Raw genomic sequence first — 18412 nt, 5'->3', positions numbered from 1 at the left:
AAATTAAAGCTTTTGAAAGAATTATCTGAATTTATTTACCTGACACTCCTCAATATATCACAGTCTGATTTTGATTCTCACTTTTTCCAAGGTCATTATCTACTCTTACTAAATCCTGTGGATAATTTGCTCTCTATATCTTTCTTGATCTTTTGTTAACATTTTATTTCACTGACCACTTCTTCCCTTTTGAAACATTCTATGGCTTTCTTTTTTCTTTTTCCTTCAAACTCTTCTCCATTGTGTTTGTCTTTTACTATGCCTGTTCCTTGAATATTAAAGTTTGACAGTTAATGTTCTATAACTGAAAGGGTTATATTTTAGGAGAGGAGTATATCATTTCCTTTTTTAAAGATTGGGTAATCTATACTGTTAGCCTATTGGATGGCAATACCTTTAACTGACTAGTAGGATGGGGCCTACCAGTCAGGACCAATTTTTAATGTCTCTGATGGCAAAATTTCCATTCCCTCAGGGTAGTTACATGTTTCTTAAAGCTGAGAATAAGATGCACAGGAGTCACCATCTGAGCTTCCACCATACCTCTCACCAGAGAGTTTCCTTGTCTTCACATCTGCTCTTATTGTGGATTAATTATCAAAGTCAGGACTTAAAAAGATCGTGTATAAAATATAGGGCTTAAGAGTGGATTTGAAAACTTGATGCCTTGGGTTCAAATTATTCTCCACATTTTACTGGCTTTGTGAACTTAAGCAAGTTATTTGACTTTTATGCTCCAGTTTTTTCATTGGTAAAATGGGAATCGTAGTACTAATAACTTTACAGACCTATTGTGAAAAATATATGAGTCAACATATGTGAAACACTTGGTGCTTAATGTAAGCTGTTATGATGATGATGGCTATATTTAATGTTTCTGAAGAAGACAAACTTGATAAAGTTTAAATTTAGTAAGCAGTCTCGTAGCCTGTTTTATACTCTGTTTACTTAACAGAATTCCTGTAATACATATCATATGCCAGGTACTAGTCTAACTGTCTACAATTCAAAATCATTAATTGTAATGACAATTCTGCATGGTAGGTTCTATTAGCATTCCCATTTTGTATCGGAGAAAACTGAGTCACTCAAAGGTAGAGCAACTTGCCTAAGGTCACATAGCAGGTAGGTCTGTTTTTATAACCAATGCATTATACTGTCTCTCTTCCATTTCTCTCTCTCTCTCTCTCTCTCTCTCTCTCTTTGTATTCAATTTACTTTCCTACTCACTGGCCTGGCCAGAATTTTATTTATTGTTGTTTCCCAAAAATCATTGACAAATTGGGCATTAGACTGACATGGCCCATGTTTGCCCAAATATGGAACAGATGTTTGACCTTATTTGTCAGTGATCTATTGAAGGGAGATGAGAAGGTAAGCCTGTTTCCTCAAGTCCACTGAGCTGGACATCCAGCATCCCTGTGTACCAGCTGTCAAATTTCAGTAGTATTTTTAGTCATTATAAGAACTACAAATACTCCTACACATATTTAGATACCATCTAGGTAAGTGGTATATCCCTCAGTAAGAACCACTTTCCTAACAAATAACTAATGAACCAAAGCAGGGAACACTGCACTAACAGGTGAAGTCAAAAATAATAGCAATATATACATGAAGACATTTTTTATTACATCGATTGTTTTCTACAATAGTTGTTGGAATGTTAGCCAATTAAATATTTTCTTACAGATCTATATAGCAAAGTCTGTTTTGGGGGGGGGGTTATTATTTTTTTTATTTTTGTCAGAAGATAATCACTAATGGAATCTAAAAGTATGTTGGAAATTCCAAATTCACAAAGGGAAAAAAGGAAACATGTAAAATAAACAATATATTCTTAAAAGTCATAAAGTTATAAGATGGAAGGGTGAAAATCAACTGTATCCTACCCTAACTATGAATGGAGTAAATTCTCTCATTAAAAGACAGACTTTCAGTCCTGGCAGGTGTAGTTGGAGAGTTGTCCAGTAACCAAAAGGTTTTGGGTTCAATTCCGAGCCAGGGCACATACTTCAGTTGTGGGTTTGGTTCCTGATTTCAGCACATACAGTCCCTTGTCCAGGCCCATATGGGAGGCAACCAGTTGATGCTTCCCTCTTGCATCGCTATTCCTCTCTCTCTTTCTCTCTCTCTCTTTCTTCCTCTCTCTTTACAAAGCAATGAAAAGATATCCTCTGGTGAGTATTAAAAAAAAAAAAAAAGACTTTTAAATTGACTTTGAAAACAAAGGTTAGCTACAGACCATTTATAATTAAAATACCTTAATCAATGTGATAAGGATTGAAAATAAGAAGGAAGAGATATTAAGTGAACATGAACAAGGAAGTCAGATTTAAAATTAATTAAAAACACTTAACAAGACAAAAAAGAACATCATATAGTAGAAAATAGGCCAATTTACAAAGAAACTAAGAGTCATAAATATTTGCACAAAAAATATGGCAACCAAATAAATATATAAAAGAAAAGTCTATAAGAAATGTAAAGACAAATATAAAATACAGTTTTGTTGGGTAACTTTAATATAGTTCTCTCATGTAAGGTATACCTAGGAGATTTTAAGTAAGATGTAGGCTTAAGTAAGGACATAGAAAAATTAAATAATATAATTAACGCTTGATTTAATAAATATAGCTAAAAGCTTATGTCTCTTGAACAGATAGTACCCACTTTTATGGGTACATCCCTAGAAAATTGTACTTGGATGGACATAAGTAAACTTAAAAGATTAGTTTTAATTAGAATTAAATAATTTAAAAGCATACCAGACCTGTTATGAAGTAAGAAAATACATTTTCAGAATGATGAAAAAATTTAGAGAAAAATATGCAAGCTCTCCATGAAACACAGAAAACGAAAACACTTTATTCCAAAATGTGTGGGAGGTGGTTATAACTGCCACCATTTTAAAAGTAGAGACCAGAAATAAAAAAAATTGCATTTGCCATAAGAAGTTTGAAAAAGAACAATGAATCAAAGCATAAAACCTAAGTGAGATCAAAGTTAATTTTGTAAACTGGAATATCAAAAGAAAGGTAGTTGAAATTGATAAATATATCTTAAATCTGGTCTTCTGGAAAGATAATAGTAAACCCTTCCTGATTCTCATAAGGTAAAGAGAGAAAACAAAAATAGACAAATTGGTAATGTACTATAGGGGACATTAAAATAATTACAAGAAAACTACATGTAATTCAATAGCGAAAAATTGAACTTTTGGAAAATGAAAAGGTAATGATGAGTTGTTACTATTAACATTCTCTGAGAAAGCTGAAGTGCTTGAAGTGAGACATGGCCAGACAGTTTGTGATGCAGAACCCTAAAAATGGTCAGGGGCTGGAGGCACACGTCACTCCTGAGGAAGGTGATGAGGGATGCAGCAGACAACAGTTTCAAAATCAGGAAAGGGGAGCGATTGAATCGCCAGAGTCTCTGACCTAAACAGTCAAGAGTTACTCACCTTAGAACCATAGCCTCTTGGAAAAGTAAGTAGGGCTTTATTAATCTCATCAGGTACCTGATGGCTCTTAAGTGTGGGCAAGGGATTCTAAAATGGGAGGCATAGCCTGAGAGCCTTAAATGAGAGCTCTTTATTCATGAATCTCTACTTATTTCACCCTAAACCCAAGGAGGGTATCTTAAACCACCGTGACGTTAGAGCCAATCTGACCAGTGTCAAAGGACAAGAGGACAGTATTGAGCATGTTTTTCCTCAGTGCCTAAGCCAGAATCCTGGGCTCAGGTACCCTCTGGGAGGAGGGGGAACAGAAGTGATAGAAAGACCTCTTTCCACACTGGCCACCTTATTTATTCATAAAACACAAGGTGAAAGGAAGTGGGAAAATGCAGGTACGGGTACAGGAGTAGCAAGAGGATGACCTAGACCCAACCTGAGAGGGCTGGTTCCAGGGAGGCTGCAGGGGGCTGTAAGGGAGCCACTGCATGATGTGGCAGAAGAGCAGACAAAAGGAGGAAGCCTTCACTTGGTTAATGAGTAAGTAGGCCCATTGACGTGATGTTTTTTGACTCCATGATACACATGCTCAGTCTGGGAGCAGGAGCGGGTCGTCTTGCTTTCCTGGCTCTTATGTTTGCCAATATAGCACACTCTTTTTTGTCTATCTGGTGGCTATGGTGAGTGAACTCTGGGATCAGATTTGGAGTTCCAGTCCCACTTCCACCACTGACAAGCTCTGAGATGTTGGGCAAGTTTTTTATTCCCTTCGTGCCCAGTTTCCTCATGTATCTATCAATTGGGGATAATGGTATAGCCTCCTTCCTAAAGCTTTTGTGATAATTGACTGAGGAAAAAAATGAGTAAAGTACTTAAAAACAGTGCCAGGCATATGGTAGGAGCGCAATACGTATCAGCTATGTGATTTTTTTTTTTAAAAAGGGAACATAGATTTAATTGTATTCAAGACTTTCATTTGTTATTTAGTAAGTAGATTGTTGAAAATACTAAAACTGAAATTTAAATTCTACTTTTAAAGTTTATTCAAATTGAATTGATTTATGTTGATAGTACAGTTGGCTTATATGTTCTGATTGTGAATATTTTATCCTTTGAAGTATCTTCCATTTGTAATAAATACTGCTTTTGGAGGAAAGTTCCTCCAGAATAAAATGCTTACTACCAGAGGAATGTTTTAACAGGGTTTCACATAATGTTTATTGGGACAGACAAGGATTTCATGTCATAAAAGAACAGTTGAAAGACATTATTCTGTACTCAATATCTCAGTATTGAGTAGCATTGAAATAGCACACTTTCTACTCCTTGCCCAGGTGCCTCACTAAACACCTGAAAGTTAACTACACTTACTCTCCGACCCATTTAATTCAGACTTCTAATGCATACTGAGTCCAGATACAGAATATTGGATCATTTACTGTTTGTATGAAGATTATTTAGATGTCTACTGATTTTGCCTTTGACAAATTTAAATAAATAAAATTGGTGTTTTTGCAGGATTTACTTTACATTGTTGCACTGTGCAGTGGCCTGGTGTTGAAACACAATAGCTTTTAAATTGAACTGCTTGCAGAGTGATCTGTAGAATCTTTCTAGATGTCTTTTTAACTGCTATGGTCAACCAAGAATCATTATTTGTTTTTTGCAGTCAAGTTAATGGGTTAAAATGGAAGTAGATACTGCCTCCTGGTAGAAGGTTTAAAAAGGGCACTTAACCACCTTGCTCAGGGATTTATAATTTAAAAAAAATCAGGCAAATTCATTTACAATCCAGTTTGTCCTTGAAAATATTGAAAAAACAGAGGTTCATAATGAGAATATTACATCATATGCATACATGTGTGTTACTGGTTTGGCCTTAGTTCTATGTATCTATATATTCTGTGGTTGAAAAGACCATAAAACGAGAAGTGGACAAGTTTCTTACTTGCTCTTTTGTCACTTGCTTCAAATCTTTGAATGTAGTGGCCATGGATTTGTAATATTGGTATACAAATGAAAGTCTTATAATTTAAATGGGAGAGAAAGGGAGAGCAGGAATGAGAAAATCTTAGGACTCTGTTTTCCTCCAAATGCACAAAAACGTTGGGTTTGTCAGTTTTCTAAGCTTTTTAACAAATTGACATCACCAAAAATTTGGTATATTTACACTGATATTATTTCATGTCATGGAGAGGTTTTCTAAGTTTTCAAAATGTTTTCTTGATCTTATTACTTCTGAATATTATCCTGCCCTCCAGCACCACCACTACCTTGAGATTTTCATTGTGAGCATTAGAATTTATTGATTTTTAAATTTTTCAATGAGTTGTGTTTTAAATGTATGAGTGTTTATTGTTTAATTTTAGTATGTTAATGAATAGGAATAGAAACAATTTCCTAAAACTCTCTAGAATTGTCTTTTTGATTGCAGAAAAGAATTGTGTTATCAGAAGAAAATTACTGAGTGCGGTAATGGATTGTTATATGTTACAGAATTCTAATTTTTATACTAGCAATGTGTAATAAAATATTTAAAAACAAACATCTAGCATAACTGAAATCCGAAGTTGCCCATATATTCTTATTTAGAGGTATCTTTTATTATGGCAGACAACTGTAATTGCTTCATATTGGAAAATTTAATGTACCACTCAATTACTGTTTTTTAGCCCAATTTAAAAATAATAGATTGGAGTAAGATATTAATGCAGTGTAACCTTTGGAATGTGAGAAATAACCCCTTTCTTTCTAGAAATTAGAAGGATACAGTTTTATCATACTGCATGAATGGATTTGTAATAGCATTTAGTATTATATTTAGTAATTATACATATTGCATAAGTATGCTGATTTCTTCTTGCTTGCTAAACTTATTGTAATATTAATTTAAAGATGATGTTGTTTTTAAAGGTTTTTTTATGACCTCATTCTCATTCTGGTGAGTGGCCCAGCTTAGGGGTGTCTTAATACTTTTATGTTATTTCATAAAATGGGTATTTTGTAAGTATTTTGAGATGGTGGATATTGTGATAAAGTTTTAGCTTTGCAATGGTCCTCATTCTCTCTTTAACAGTCATATGTACAGTTAAGAAATTATAATGAAAATATCAGGACTTAATTTGGGGAATTGGAAAAGGAATTCTTAAAAAGAATGTTCTCTCTCATTGTGATGCTACCTCTTAATGATAGTTGCTGGCTTTTTCATTTCTTAATAATGCAGATTTTCCACACTCGGTGAAAATGTTCACAGAAACTAATTTACATGCCCCTTCAAATTTTTTTTTGGAATAAGGGATAATATGAATAAACAGATAGTAATAAAACTAATGTACATACTCTGAAATGATGGTCTTAATGGTGCTGATGGAAGGTTTCCAATTTTGTAGCAAAGCAGTAATTTTTAAGAAACAAATTATGTTGACACGTACATTATTAAAAATATATAATGCCAAATGCAATATTGGGCAAATTTAGCTTATCTCAATTTCTTTTGTTGATGACCAAATAAAAGACTAAGATTAATGATTTTGTAAGCCAAATCTTAATGATCCTGTAGTTTTTATATATTCCCTGTGCTGTAGATGCACATACATAGAGGAAATAACAGTCTTGATTTGGAATCTCAGTCTCTAGTGGATCTCTTCTCTTTCTATATTATTTATGCTTTCCAAAACATGGTTTGCAGACCACCTGTCAGGAATCGTCAGTGATGCTTCTTAAAACGTGAATACCTGGGCTGCAACACAGGTCTGCTCTCTTGGTGCTGATACCAGAACCCTGTAGTTTTAGTAAGAATCCTAGATTATTTTTATAGGCATCAAGGTTTGCCCTAGATCAGAGGTCCGCAAAATTTTTGTAAACTGTTAGTTGGTAAATATTTCAACCTTTTGGACTTTGTTGGAACTACTCACTTCTGCTATTATAGCACAAAATCAGCAACATTAATACATAAACAAATGGGCAAGGCCAACCAGATTCAACTCAAGAATTTGCAGATCTCTGATAGAGTCAAGATTCTCGAGCAATGATTTTTTCCTCTATGAATCTTTTCTAAGACATTATCTCTGAAATCAGTTTTATGACTTCCTGTTTTTTTATTTTTTGAAAACTAAAGAAAATCCATAAATATAGGAGCTCTTCCTGCATAGACATTAAATTAACAGATATAACACCTTGGTAATAATATTTAAAGACTTTTCTATGTTAATATTAAGGAGAGTGTGGTTATCTTACTTGTAACTGTATAATCTGCTTTTAATATTAGGTTCCTGTGGCTAGAGCAAGTATTCTTTGGCTAATTGGAGAAAACTGTGAACGAGTTCCTAAAATTGCCCCTGATGTTTTGAGGAAGATGGCTAAAAGCTTCACGAGTGAAGATGATCTGGTAAAACTGCAGATTTTAAATCTGGGAGCAAAATTGTATTTAACCAACTCTAAACAGGTAAGAGGCTAATCCTTACTTCTACCTACTTCTTTACTCTGATGAAGCAGCAAAGGTCTGTTCAGACACTAGTCTATTCATTTATCAATTAGTAGCTGTCCAATTTTTTTTAATTATATTTTTTCCATTAACATTTATCCTCTTTATATCCCCCTTGTCACCACAGTCACTACACTATTGTCTATCCCACGAATCCTTTTCCTTTTTGCTCAATCCCTGCACCCCCTAACGACTCCCCTACTCTGCCCAGAGCTGTCAGTCTGGTCTCTGACTATGAGTCTGTTGCTGTTTTGCCTGTTAGTTCAGTTTGTTCATTAGATTCCACATTAGAGTGAAATCTTAATGGTATTCATCTTTCATTGACTGACTTATTTCACTTAGTGTAATGTTCTCCAGGTTCATCCATACTGTTGCAAACAGTAAAATTTTCTTCTTTTTCATGGCCATGTAGTATTCTGTTGTGTATACATACCATAGGTGTTTTATCCACTCATCTTCTGGTGGACAATTGGGCTGCTTCCATATCTTGGTGACTGTAAATAAAGCTGCAGTGAGCATAGGGTGCTTATGTTCTTTAGAAGTAGTGTTTGGGGTTTCTTCAGATATATTTCCAGAAGTGGGATTGCTGGAGCAAAAGGCAGATCCATTTTTAATTTTTTGAGTTATCTCCATGCTGCTTTCCTCAGTGGCTGCACCAATCTGTTTTTCCACCAAGAGTGTAAAAGTTTTCCTCTTTCTCCACATCCTCACCAGCACTTGTTGTTTGTTGATTTATTGATGATAGCCATTCTGACCAGTGTGAGGTGATATCTCATTGTGGTTTTAATTTGCATTTCTCTGATAATTAGTGACATTGAGCATCTTTTCATATTTCTATTGGCCATCTGTATGTCCTCTTTGGAAAAGTGTCGTTAAGGTCCTTTGCCCATTTTTTAATTGGGTTGTTTGTTTTTTGGTGTTGACTTTTGTAATTCTTTATAAATTTTAGATATTAACCTCTTATTAGATATACCAGTGAATATGATCCCCCCTCCTGTGGGTTGTCTTTTTATTTTGCAGATGATTTCTTTTGCTGTGCAAAACCTTTTTAGTTTGATAAAGTCCCATATATTAATTTTTTCTTTTGTTTCTTCTGCCCATGGAAATATATTCAATAAAAGATTTCTATGAACAGTGGTTGAGATTCTGCTGAGCATGTTTTCTTCAAGGATTTTTATGTTTTCTGGTCTAACATTTAAGTCATTGATCCACTTTGAATTTATTCTTGTTTGCGATATAAGAAGGTGGTCTAGTTTCATTTTTCTGCATGAATCTGTCCAGTTTCCCCAACACTATTTGTTGAATAAACTATCTATAGCCCATTGTATGTACTTGCTTCCTCTGTCAAATATTGATTGGCTATAAAGGTGTGGGTTCTCTGTTCTGTTCCATTGATCTGTGTGTCTTTTTATGCCAGTACCATGCTCGTTTGATTACTATGGTCTTAAGGTATAGTTTGATATTAGACAGAGTGATTCCCCAACTTTGTACTTCTTTCTTAGGATTGCGTTTGCTATGCAGGGCCTTTTGTGGTTCCATATAAATTTTTGAAATATTTGTTCTAGTTCTGTGAAATACACCATTAGAATCTTGGTAAGAGTTGTACCGAACTTATCATTGGCTTTGGGTAGTAAGAACATTTTAATGATGTTAATTCTTCCTATCTATGAACATGGTATGTGAAGAAGAAATCTTCAATTTCTTTCTTCGGTGTCTTATATTTTCCTAGTACAGGTCTTTTACATCCTTGCTTAGGTTTATTCCTAGATATTTTATTCTTTTTGAAGCAATTGTGAATGGTATTGTTTTCTTAATTTCCCTTTCTGTTAGATTGTTATTGGCATATAAAAATATAACTGATTTCTGAATATGAATTTTGTATCCTCCTACCTTGCTGAATTCATTAGTTCCAGTAATTTCTTGGCAGAACATTAGGGGCTCTGTATGTACAGTATCATGTCATCTGCAAATAAAGACACTTGTATAGTACTACTTTCTTTGGATACTTTTTATTTCTTCCTTGTCTGATTGCTGTGTCTAAAACTTCCAGTGCTATATTGAATAAGAGAGGTGAAAGAGGACATTCTTGTCTTGTTCCTGATCTTCAGGGGAATGCTTGTAGTTTTTGTCTGTTGAATATGATGCTGGCAGTGTATTTATCGTATATGGCCTTTATTATGTTTACATATGTTCCCCCCATTCTCACTTTGCTGAGGGTTTTTATCAAATGGATTTTATATATCTAATGATATGATCAGGTGGTTTTTATCCTTCATTTTGTTTATGTGGTGAATCACATTTATTGATTTGTGACTGTTGTACCAACCTTGCATTCCTGGAATAAATCCCATTTGATGTACTGCTTTATTCAGTTCGCTAATACTTTGTTGAGGCTTTTAACGTCTATGTTCATCAGTGATATTGGCCTATAATTTTCTTTCTTTGAAGTGTCTTTATCTATTTTGGAATTAGAATAATGTTGGCCTTGTAAAATGAGCTTGGGTGTCTTCTCTTGAATTTTTTGAAAGAGTTTGAGATGGAGAGGTGTTAGTTCTTCTTGGAATGTTTGGTAAAATTCACGTGTGAAGCCAACTGGTCCAGGTCTTTGGTTTATTGGGAGGTTTTGATTACACCTTCAAGTTCACTAAGTGTATTCTGTCTATTCAGATCCTCTTATTCTTCCTGATTTTTTTTTGAACATTGTTTGTTTCTATGACTTTCATCCAGGTTGTCCAATTTGTTGGCATATAGTTGTTCATTATATTTTCTTACAGTATTTTGCCTTCCTTTGATGTCATTTGTTACTTCTCCTCTTTTTATTTTGATTTTATTTATGTGGGTCCCCTCTTCTTTTCTTGATCAGTCTGCTTAAAGGTTTGTCAATCTTGTTTATCCTTTCAAAGAACCAGCTCTTGGATTCATTGATGTTTTGTATCATTTTTTTAGACTCTAGTTTTTTTAAATTTTGCTCTGATCTTTATATTTTCTTCTTCTAGTCACTTTGTGCTTTGTTTGCTGTTCTTTTTCAAGTTCCTTTAAGTGTAAAGTTAGATTGTTATTTGAGCTTTTTCTTGTTTTTTGAGATAGGCTTGTAATGCTATGAATTTCACTCTTAGGAATGCTTTCCCAGTGTCCCACAGTTTTTTTGTTGTTGTGGCTCATATTCATTTCTTTCAAGGTATCTTTTGATTTCTTTTAATCTCATTGTTGACCCATTCATTGTTTAATAGCATATTATTTAGCTTCCATGTCTTTGTGTATTTTTCAGTGTTCTTGGGATTGACTTCTAGTTTCATAGCATTATGATCAATGAAGATGCTTGATATGATTTAAATCTTCTTAAATTTATTAAGATTGGTTTTTTTCCTAGCATGTGGTCTGTCCTAGAAAATGTTCCATGTACATTGGTAATATATTTATATTCTGCTGTTTTGGGTTAAAATGTTCTGAAGATATCAAATAAATCCTTTTGATCTAGTGTGCTGTTTAAGACCACTGTTTCTTTGTTGATTTTCTTTCTGGAGGATCTATCCATTGAAGCCAGTAGGATGTTAAAATTCCATACCATGACTGTATTTCTGTGAATCTCTCCCTTTATGTCCGTCAAGATTTGCTTTACATATTTAAGTACTTCTATGTTGGGTGCATACATGTTTATTAGGGTTACAGCCTCCTGTTGGATTGTCCCCTTTATTGTTATGTAGTGTCCTTCTTGTGTTTTACTATAGCCTTGGTTTTAATGTTTATTTTGTCAGATATAAGTATTGCTACCCCAGCTTTTTCCCCTTTTCCTTTTGCATGAAATATCCTTTTCCATCCTTTTAGTTTTAGTCTGTGTGTATTTTTTGATCTGGAGTGTGTCTCTTGGAGGCATCACATGCATGCATCTTGATTTCTTATTTATTCAGCTATCCTATGTTTTGGTTGGAGCATTTAAGCTATTTACATTTCATTTGATTATTGATAGGTACATATTTATTGCCATTTTATTTTTAAACTATTTTCTTGTTTTTTTCTTTTTCTTAAAGTAAGCCCTTTAACATTTGTTGCAGCACTGGTTTGGTGTTAACAAACTTCTTTAGCTTTTTCTTATTTGGGAAGCTTTCCATTTTTCCTTCACACATTGACAAGGACAATGGTAGGGAGAATTGAATGTCACAGAAGGGTTGTGGGCAGGGATAGGGAGAGGTGTGGGGGGAAATGGGGACAACAGTAATGAAACAACAATAAAAAATTTAAATAAATAAAATAAAATGATACCCTTGCTTGGTAAAGTAGCCTTGGTTGTTAAGTCCCTGCTTTTCATCACCTTGAATATCTCATGCCAATCCCTTCTGGCCTGAAATGTTTCTGTTGCAAAATGAGGTGATAGCTTAATTAGAGCTCCCTTGTAGGTAACTACCTGACTTTCTCTTATGGCTTTTAGAATTCTCTCCCTTGTTTTAAAGCTGCCATTTTAATAATGAAGTATCTTGGGGTAAACCTCTTTGGGTCCATCTTTTTTGGGATTCTCTGTGCTTCCTGGATTTGTGTGTCTTTTTCTTTCATCAGATTAGAGAAGTTTTGGGTTATTATTTCTTCAAATAAGTTCTGGTTCCCTTGCTCACTCTCTTCTCCTTTTGGTATCCCATGATGTGAATGTTGTTGTGCTTTTGTTGTTCCAAAGGTTTCTCAAGCTCTCTTCATTTTTTAAAATTCTTTTTTCTTTTCTTTTTTTTATACTTAACTTTTGTTTATTTTATTTAAGAAATTAATATATAGACAGATTGATTTTGGGAGGTGAACAGTATGAATTTTTTTCTTTTTCTTTTTTTAATTTATAAATCTTTTTATTCTATTATAGTTGTCTCAGTTTTTACCCCTTTACCCCCCTCCGCCCATCCCACCCCCACTCCTCGGTCCCACAGTCAATTTCCACTCTGTTGCTCATGTCCATGGGTCATTCACACATGTTCTTTGTCTAGTCCCTTCCCATTCTTTCCATCATTGTCCTCTTTCCCCATCCCCTCTGGTCACTTTCAGTCTGTTCCATGTTTCCATGCCTGTGGTTTATTTTGTTCATTAGTTTATTTCGTTGAATAAAGTCCACTTACAGGTGAGATCATATGGTATTTGTCTTTCACCAACTGGCTTATTTCACTTAGTTTAATATTCTCCAGTTCCATCCATGTTTTCCCAAAAAGTAGGAGTTCCATCTCTCTCTCTTGACCTCCCTCTTCTTTCCTCCCTTCCTTCCTTCCTTCCTTCCTTCCTTCCTTCCTTCCTTCCTTCTTTCTTTTTCTTTCTTTTCTTTTCTTTCTAAATGTAGATTGATTTCTTTAATGTCAAAGTTAATTATGAAATATTAAAAAATTTAAAACCATTACCAAGTCTCAGCAATTAAACCAACATGGCACCAGCACAGAAATAATCAAGTAGATCAGTGAAATATATTGAGCATTCTAGAGACAAATGAATATATCTGTCTAACAATGTAACTTATGATTAAGTTGATATTTCAGATCAATGGGTAAAATAAGGCTTATTCAACAAATAAGGTGCATGGACCACTATTACTTGAAATAAAACAAATATAGAGTCCTATTTCACATGTTATACAAAAAATATTCAGGTGAATTAAAATCAATATGTAGAATGTAAGGAGTTTTTAGAGAAAATACAAACTAATATTTTTCTTACCCTGAAATAAAATATTCAAACCCAGAAGCTATAAAGTAAAATATTGACAATATGACTATATTAAACATTTAAGACTGTACAGTAATATATATATAAAAATAGTTAAAGGACAAGTAATAGAATAGGAAAGTACTTGCAACACATCTAAGACAGAGTTAGTGGTTTGTTTGTTTTTAGGGAAAGAATTCTACAAACATTTAATCAAAAAATGGATAAAGAATACCAAAAAGTCATTTAAAGTTTTTTAAAAAGTAATAGAAATAGACAAGAAAGCTACAAAAAAACAGGTTGAGTTTCAAGCAATTATAAAGTAACAATTAAAATAACACATCATTGTCACAATCAGATTAATAAGTATTAAAAATATTGGTAATATCAAGTATTGGTAACTCTGAAAGGAAGTGGGTTCATAGACTCTTTTTCTTCATCTTCTTAAAGCAGTCCCTTTAGCACATTTTGCAGTGCTGGTTTGGTGGAGGTGTATTTTTTTAGCCATCTTTTGCCTGGGAAACTCCTTATTTCGCCTTCCATTTTATTTATTTATTTATTTATCTAATTAAACTTTGTTTTAATGGGTCTCAAAATTCTGTGACAGATTTTAGTCAAGTTGTTTCCATTAAAAAATACTGATTTTAAAAACATAACTTAAAAACTGCCACACACAAAAAAACCAACTGGTCCACAAAACATTCTCCTTTCCTTCTGAAGGTTTTGTGATGCATTGTAATCATTAACCAGTCCTTTACTATTAAACTTAAGTGGCCAATTGAGACAAACAGTTCTGAGACTGTTCTTCCACCACCGATTAAGACTGGGGTCGGAGGTGTTGGGGATAATACTCATTTAGCCTTCTGAGCTTTCTGGGCAGACTTGGTGACGTTGCCAGCTCCAGCTGCCTTCTTGTCCACTGCTTTGATGACACCAACAGCAATTGTCTGTCTCATGGCACGAACAGCAAAGTGGCTCAGAGGGGGACAGTCAGAGAAGCTTTCAATGCACATGGGCTTGCCAGGAACCATATCAACGATGGGAGCATCACGAGATTTCAAAAACTTCGGGCCATCTTCCAGCTTTTTCCCAGAATGACGATCAGTCTTCTCCTTCAGCTCAGCAAATTTGCAAGCAATATGAGCTGTGTGACAATCCAGAACAGGTGCATAACCAGCACTGATTTGACCAGTATGGTTGAGATAATCACCTGAGCTGTGAAGACAGCTGCTTCCATTGGTGGGTCACTTTTGCTGTCACCAGCCACATTGCCACAACGAACATCTTTGACAGACACGTTCTTGACATTGAAGCCCCCATTGTCCCCAGGAAGAGCTTCACTCAGAGCTTCATGGTGTATTTCAACAGACTTGACTTCAGTTGTAACATTGACTGGAGCAAAGGTGACCACCGTGCCAGGTTTGAGAACACCAGTCTCCACTCGGCCCACAGGGACAGTACCAATACCACCAATTTTGTAGACGTCCTGGAGGGGCAGACGCAGGGGCTTGTCAGCTGGGCGAGTTGGTGGCAGGATGCAATCCAGAGCTTCAAGCAGTGTGGTTCCACTGGCACTGCCATCTTTGCGGGTGACTTTCTATCCCTTAAACGAAGTCATGTTAGCACTTGGCTCTAGCACGTTGTCACCATTCCAACCAGAAATTGGCACAAATGCTACTGTGTCAGGGTTGTAGCCAATTTTTTTAATGTAGGTGCGGACTTCTTTAACAATTTCCTCATATCTCTTCTGGCTATAGAGAGGCTCAGTGGAATCCATTTTGTGAACACCAGCAATCAGCTGTTTCACACCCAGTGTGTAAGCCTGAAGGGCGTGCTCACGGGTCTGCCCATTCCTGGAGATCCCTGGTTCAAACTCACCAACGCCAGCAGCAACAATCCGGACAGCACAATCAGCCTCAGATGTGCCCATAATCATGTTTTTGATAAAGTCTCTGTGTCCTGGGGCATCAATGATGGTCACGTAATACTTGCTGGTTTCGAATTTCCATAGGGAGCTGTCAATGGTGATACCACGCTCATGTTCAGTATTCAGTTTATCCAAGACCCAGGCATACTTGAAGGAGCCCTTCCCCATCTCAGCGTCCTCCTTCTCAAATTTTTCGATGGTTCTCTTATCGATCCCACCACATTTGTAGATCAGATGGCCAGTAGTGGTAGACTTGCCGGAATCTACATGTCCAATGACAACAATGTTGATGTGAGTCTTTTCCTTTCCCATTTTGGCTTTGATTCAGTGGTGGTTTTCTCGACACCTGTGTTCTGGCGGCAAACCCATTGCGAAGAAACTCGCCTTGCTAGGTAGAGCAGTCTTGGTTGCAGGCCTTTGCTTTTCATTACTTGGAATATTTCTTGCCATTCCCTTCTGACTTGCAGTATTTCTGTTGAGAAGTCAGCTGCTAGCTGTTTCGGGGCTCCCTTATGTGTTACTACCTCTCTCTCCCTTGCTGCCTTTAGGATTCTCTGTTTGTGTTTGATATTTGCCATTTTTATGATGATGTGTCTTGGAGTGGGCTTCATTGGGTTCCTCTTGAATGGGACCCTCTGTGCTTCCCGGACTTGGGTGACTCTCTCTCCTCAAATTAAGGAAGTTTTCCATCATTACTTTTTCAAACAGTTTCTCTATCCCTTCCTCATCCTCTTCTCCTTCTGATTTCCCTATTATACGGATATTATTACATTTCAGGTTGTCCTGCATTTCCCTCAGCGCCTCTTCATTCTCTTTGAGTCCTTTTCATGTTCTTGCTCTTTCTGGAAGCTTTTTTCTCACTGAGTTCATTGAGCTTCCTTAGAACCATTGTTTGGAACTCAATATCTGATAATTTACTTGTCGCTATTTCATTTAATCCTCTTTGTGGGGATTCCTCCTTTCCCTTCGACTGGAGGGTATTTCTTTTTCTTCCCATTATTTGTGAGACTCCTCTTTTTGCTTCTACTTCTTAAGTTGATCTGTCTTGATCTCCTGACTTTGTGGTGTGAACTTCTATGATAGAAGACTGCTATTTTTACTTTCTGGATCTGCCTCTGATGATGTCAGATGTTGATCCTGTCTGACATTAGGCAGTCTTTTCGAGCCTTCCAGGAATCTACTGTCTGTGGCTGTCTCCTTGAGCTGTTCATCTCTTCACTCTGCACTCAGCAAGTCGCCTTAGACAGCTCAGGGTGGGGCGGAATCCCTTCTGGGGGAGGGGTTATTGGGTCCTCTCCCGGTGCTGCCCTATGGGGGAGGAGTTAGCACCGGCATCCCACCAGCTTCTCTCTCCGTTCTCTCCCCAAGTGTCTCCAGATGTCTCTGCGCCCCCTTTAGTCAGGGATCTGCTGACTGTGGCTGCCACTCTGCACTCAGCAGGCAGCTTAGACAGCACAGGGCGGGGTGGCATCCTACCTGAGCACGGGGGCAATTTGATCTTCTGACACTGCTGCCGCTCAGCGGAAGTGATCTCTGCCTGAGCAAGATGGCTGGTGCCACATGGGGGGATGAGTCAGCACTGAGATCCCTCTGGCTACTCTTTTTGTTCTCTCCCCAAGGCTTCCTTCCCCAGTCTCTCTTCAGGTGTCTCTAGCCCACTCTGCCCCCACCTTTGCTGGAGCCCAGGGTAAGTGGCTGCAAATAAAAATTTATGCATTGGCACTTTAAACGATTCTTTGTGTCTCCAGCCGCCAGTCTCTGGCCGGGAGCAACCCTGCCATTTTTGCACCTGGCTGTTTTCTGTGTTGTTTTTAGGATCTGGTGCTGTAGTTTAGAGATCTGCACTTTTGGTTTAGATCCCACTCTTCTCAGGGAGATCCAACTGGCCGTTTCAATATCCTTCTTTTGCTGCTTCCTTTGGGTGGCCTGCCCGCCTTCTTGAGTCTCTACCGCACTCCTTACCTGTTAGATTGCACTAAAGCCAATTCTTCTGTCTCTGAGGGTACAGAGCTCTTCTCTTGCTGTTGTTCAGTTGTTTGTGCCAGGTGATTTCTCTGCAATTTCTCTAGGCTGGTCCTGGGAGGAGGTCAGTGTGACTTCCACTCCTCCGCCATCTTGATTTTCTCTTTTTTCTTTTTTGTTGCTCTGCCTCAGTGTGTTTTCTACTTTGTCTTCCAAATCACTGAGTTAATCATCTGTTTCATTTAACCTACTGTTTATATATCTTCCCATGTAACAGTTATTTCAGATATTGCATTCTTTATTTCTGACTGTTCCTTTTTTTATTGTCTCTATGTCTTTTTTCTTGCTGTTGATTATAATCATTACTCTAAAATCTGTCCGATAAATTGCTTGTCTCCATTTCATTTATTTTTTCTTCTGTAGACCTCTCTTATTCTTTCATTTGAGGTCTCTTTCTTTGTCCTCCCATTTTGGCTGCTGCTTTGTATTTTTTTCTATGTATTAGATAGATCTGTAAAGACTCTCGTGCAGCCGTATGTCAGACTCTGCCTGTGACTGGTTCTGGCCAACCTGTTTGGAGCTATCAGCAGTGATCCACCATGTGTGGCTCCCTCTGCTGGGTGTGGGTGTGTGCAGAAGGAACCAAGCTTCACATCAAGGCCAGTTTTTACCACTTCTGGGCCTGGGGAGAGATCAGCTAAATTCTTAGAGCTCCCAGAGATCTGTCTTTGGTGTTGGGCTTAAGGACTGAAATAGCTTCCAGCTGTACCTAACAGCCTGGCTGATGCCTCGCAGGGTAATATGAGAGGGATTCCTGCCCTGTTGGCTATTGCTTCCCCACAGGCTGATGCCCCTTGGAGGGGAGTGCTCTGCCTGAGAAGGATGGCTTCTGCAGTGTGGAGAATGACTCAGCACA

The 18412-nt window shown here is 36.8% G+C and overlaps 1 protein-coding gene across 1 annotated transcript in view; it reads left to right on the top strand.

Moving 5' to 3' along the window:
* Nucleotides 1-18412, top strand: part of AP3B1 (adaptor related protein complex 3 subunit beta 1) — a 254416-nt gene that overhangs the window by 117853 nt on the left and 118151 nt on the right. The window contains exon 15 of the mRNA XM_054578514.1: nt 7725-7901. Within this exon, the coding sequence (XP_054434489.1) occupies nt 7725-7901 (177 nt within the window). The remainder of the gene's footprint in view (nt 1-7724; nt 7902-18412) is intronic.

This window comes from Pteronotus mesoamericanus, unplaced genomic scaffold (assembly GCF_021234165.1).
Source record: "Pteronotus mesoamericanus isolate MK-2021 breed Mesoamerican mustached bat unplaced genomic scaffold, CSHL_Meso_final contig_50, whole genome shotgun sequence".
Classification (NCBI taxonomy): domain Eukaryota; kingdom Metazoa; phylum Chordata; class Mammalia; order Chiroptera; family Mormoopidae; genus Pteronotus; species Pteronotus mesoamericanus.
The sequence above is the reverse complement of the archived record's forward strand: the minus strand, read 5'-3'. Positions and strand labels throughout refer to the sequence as shown.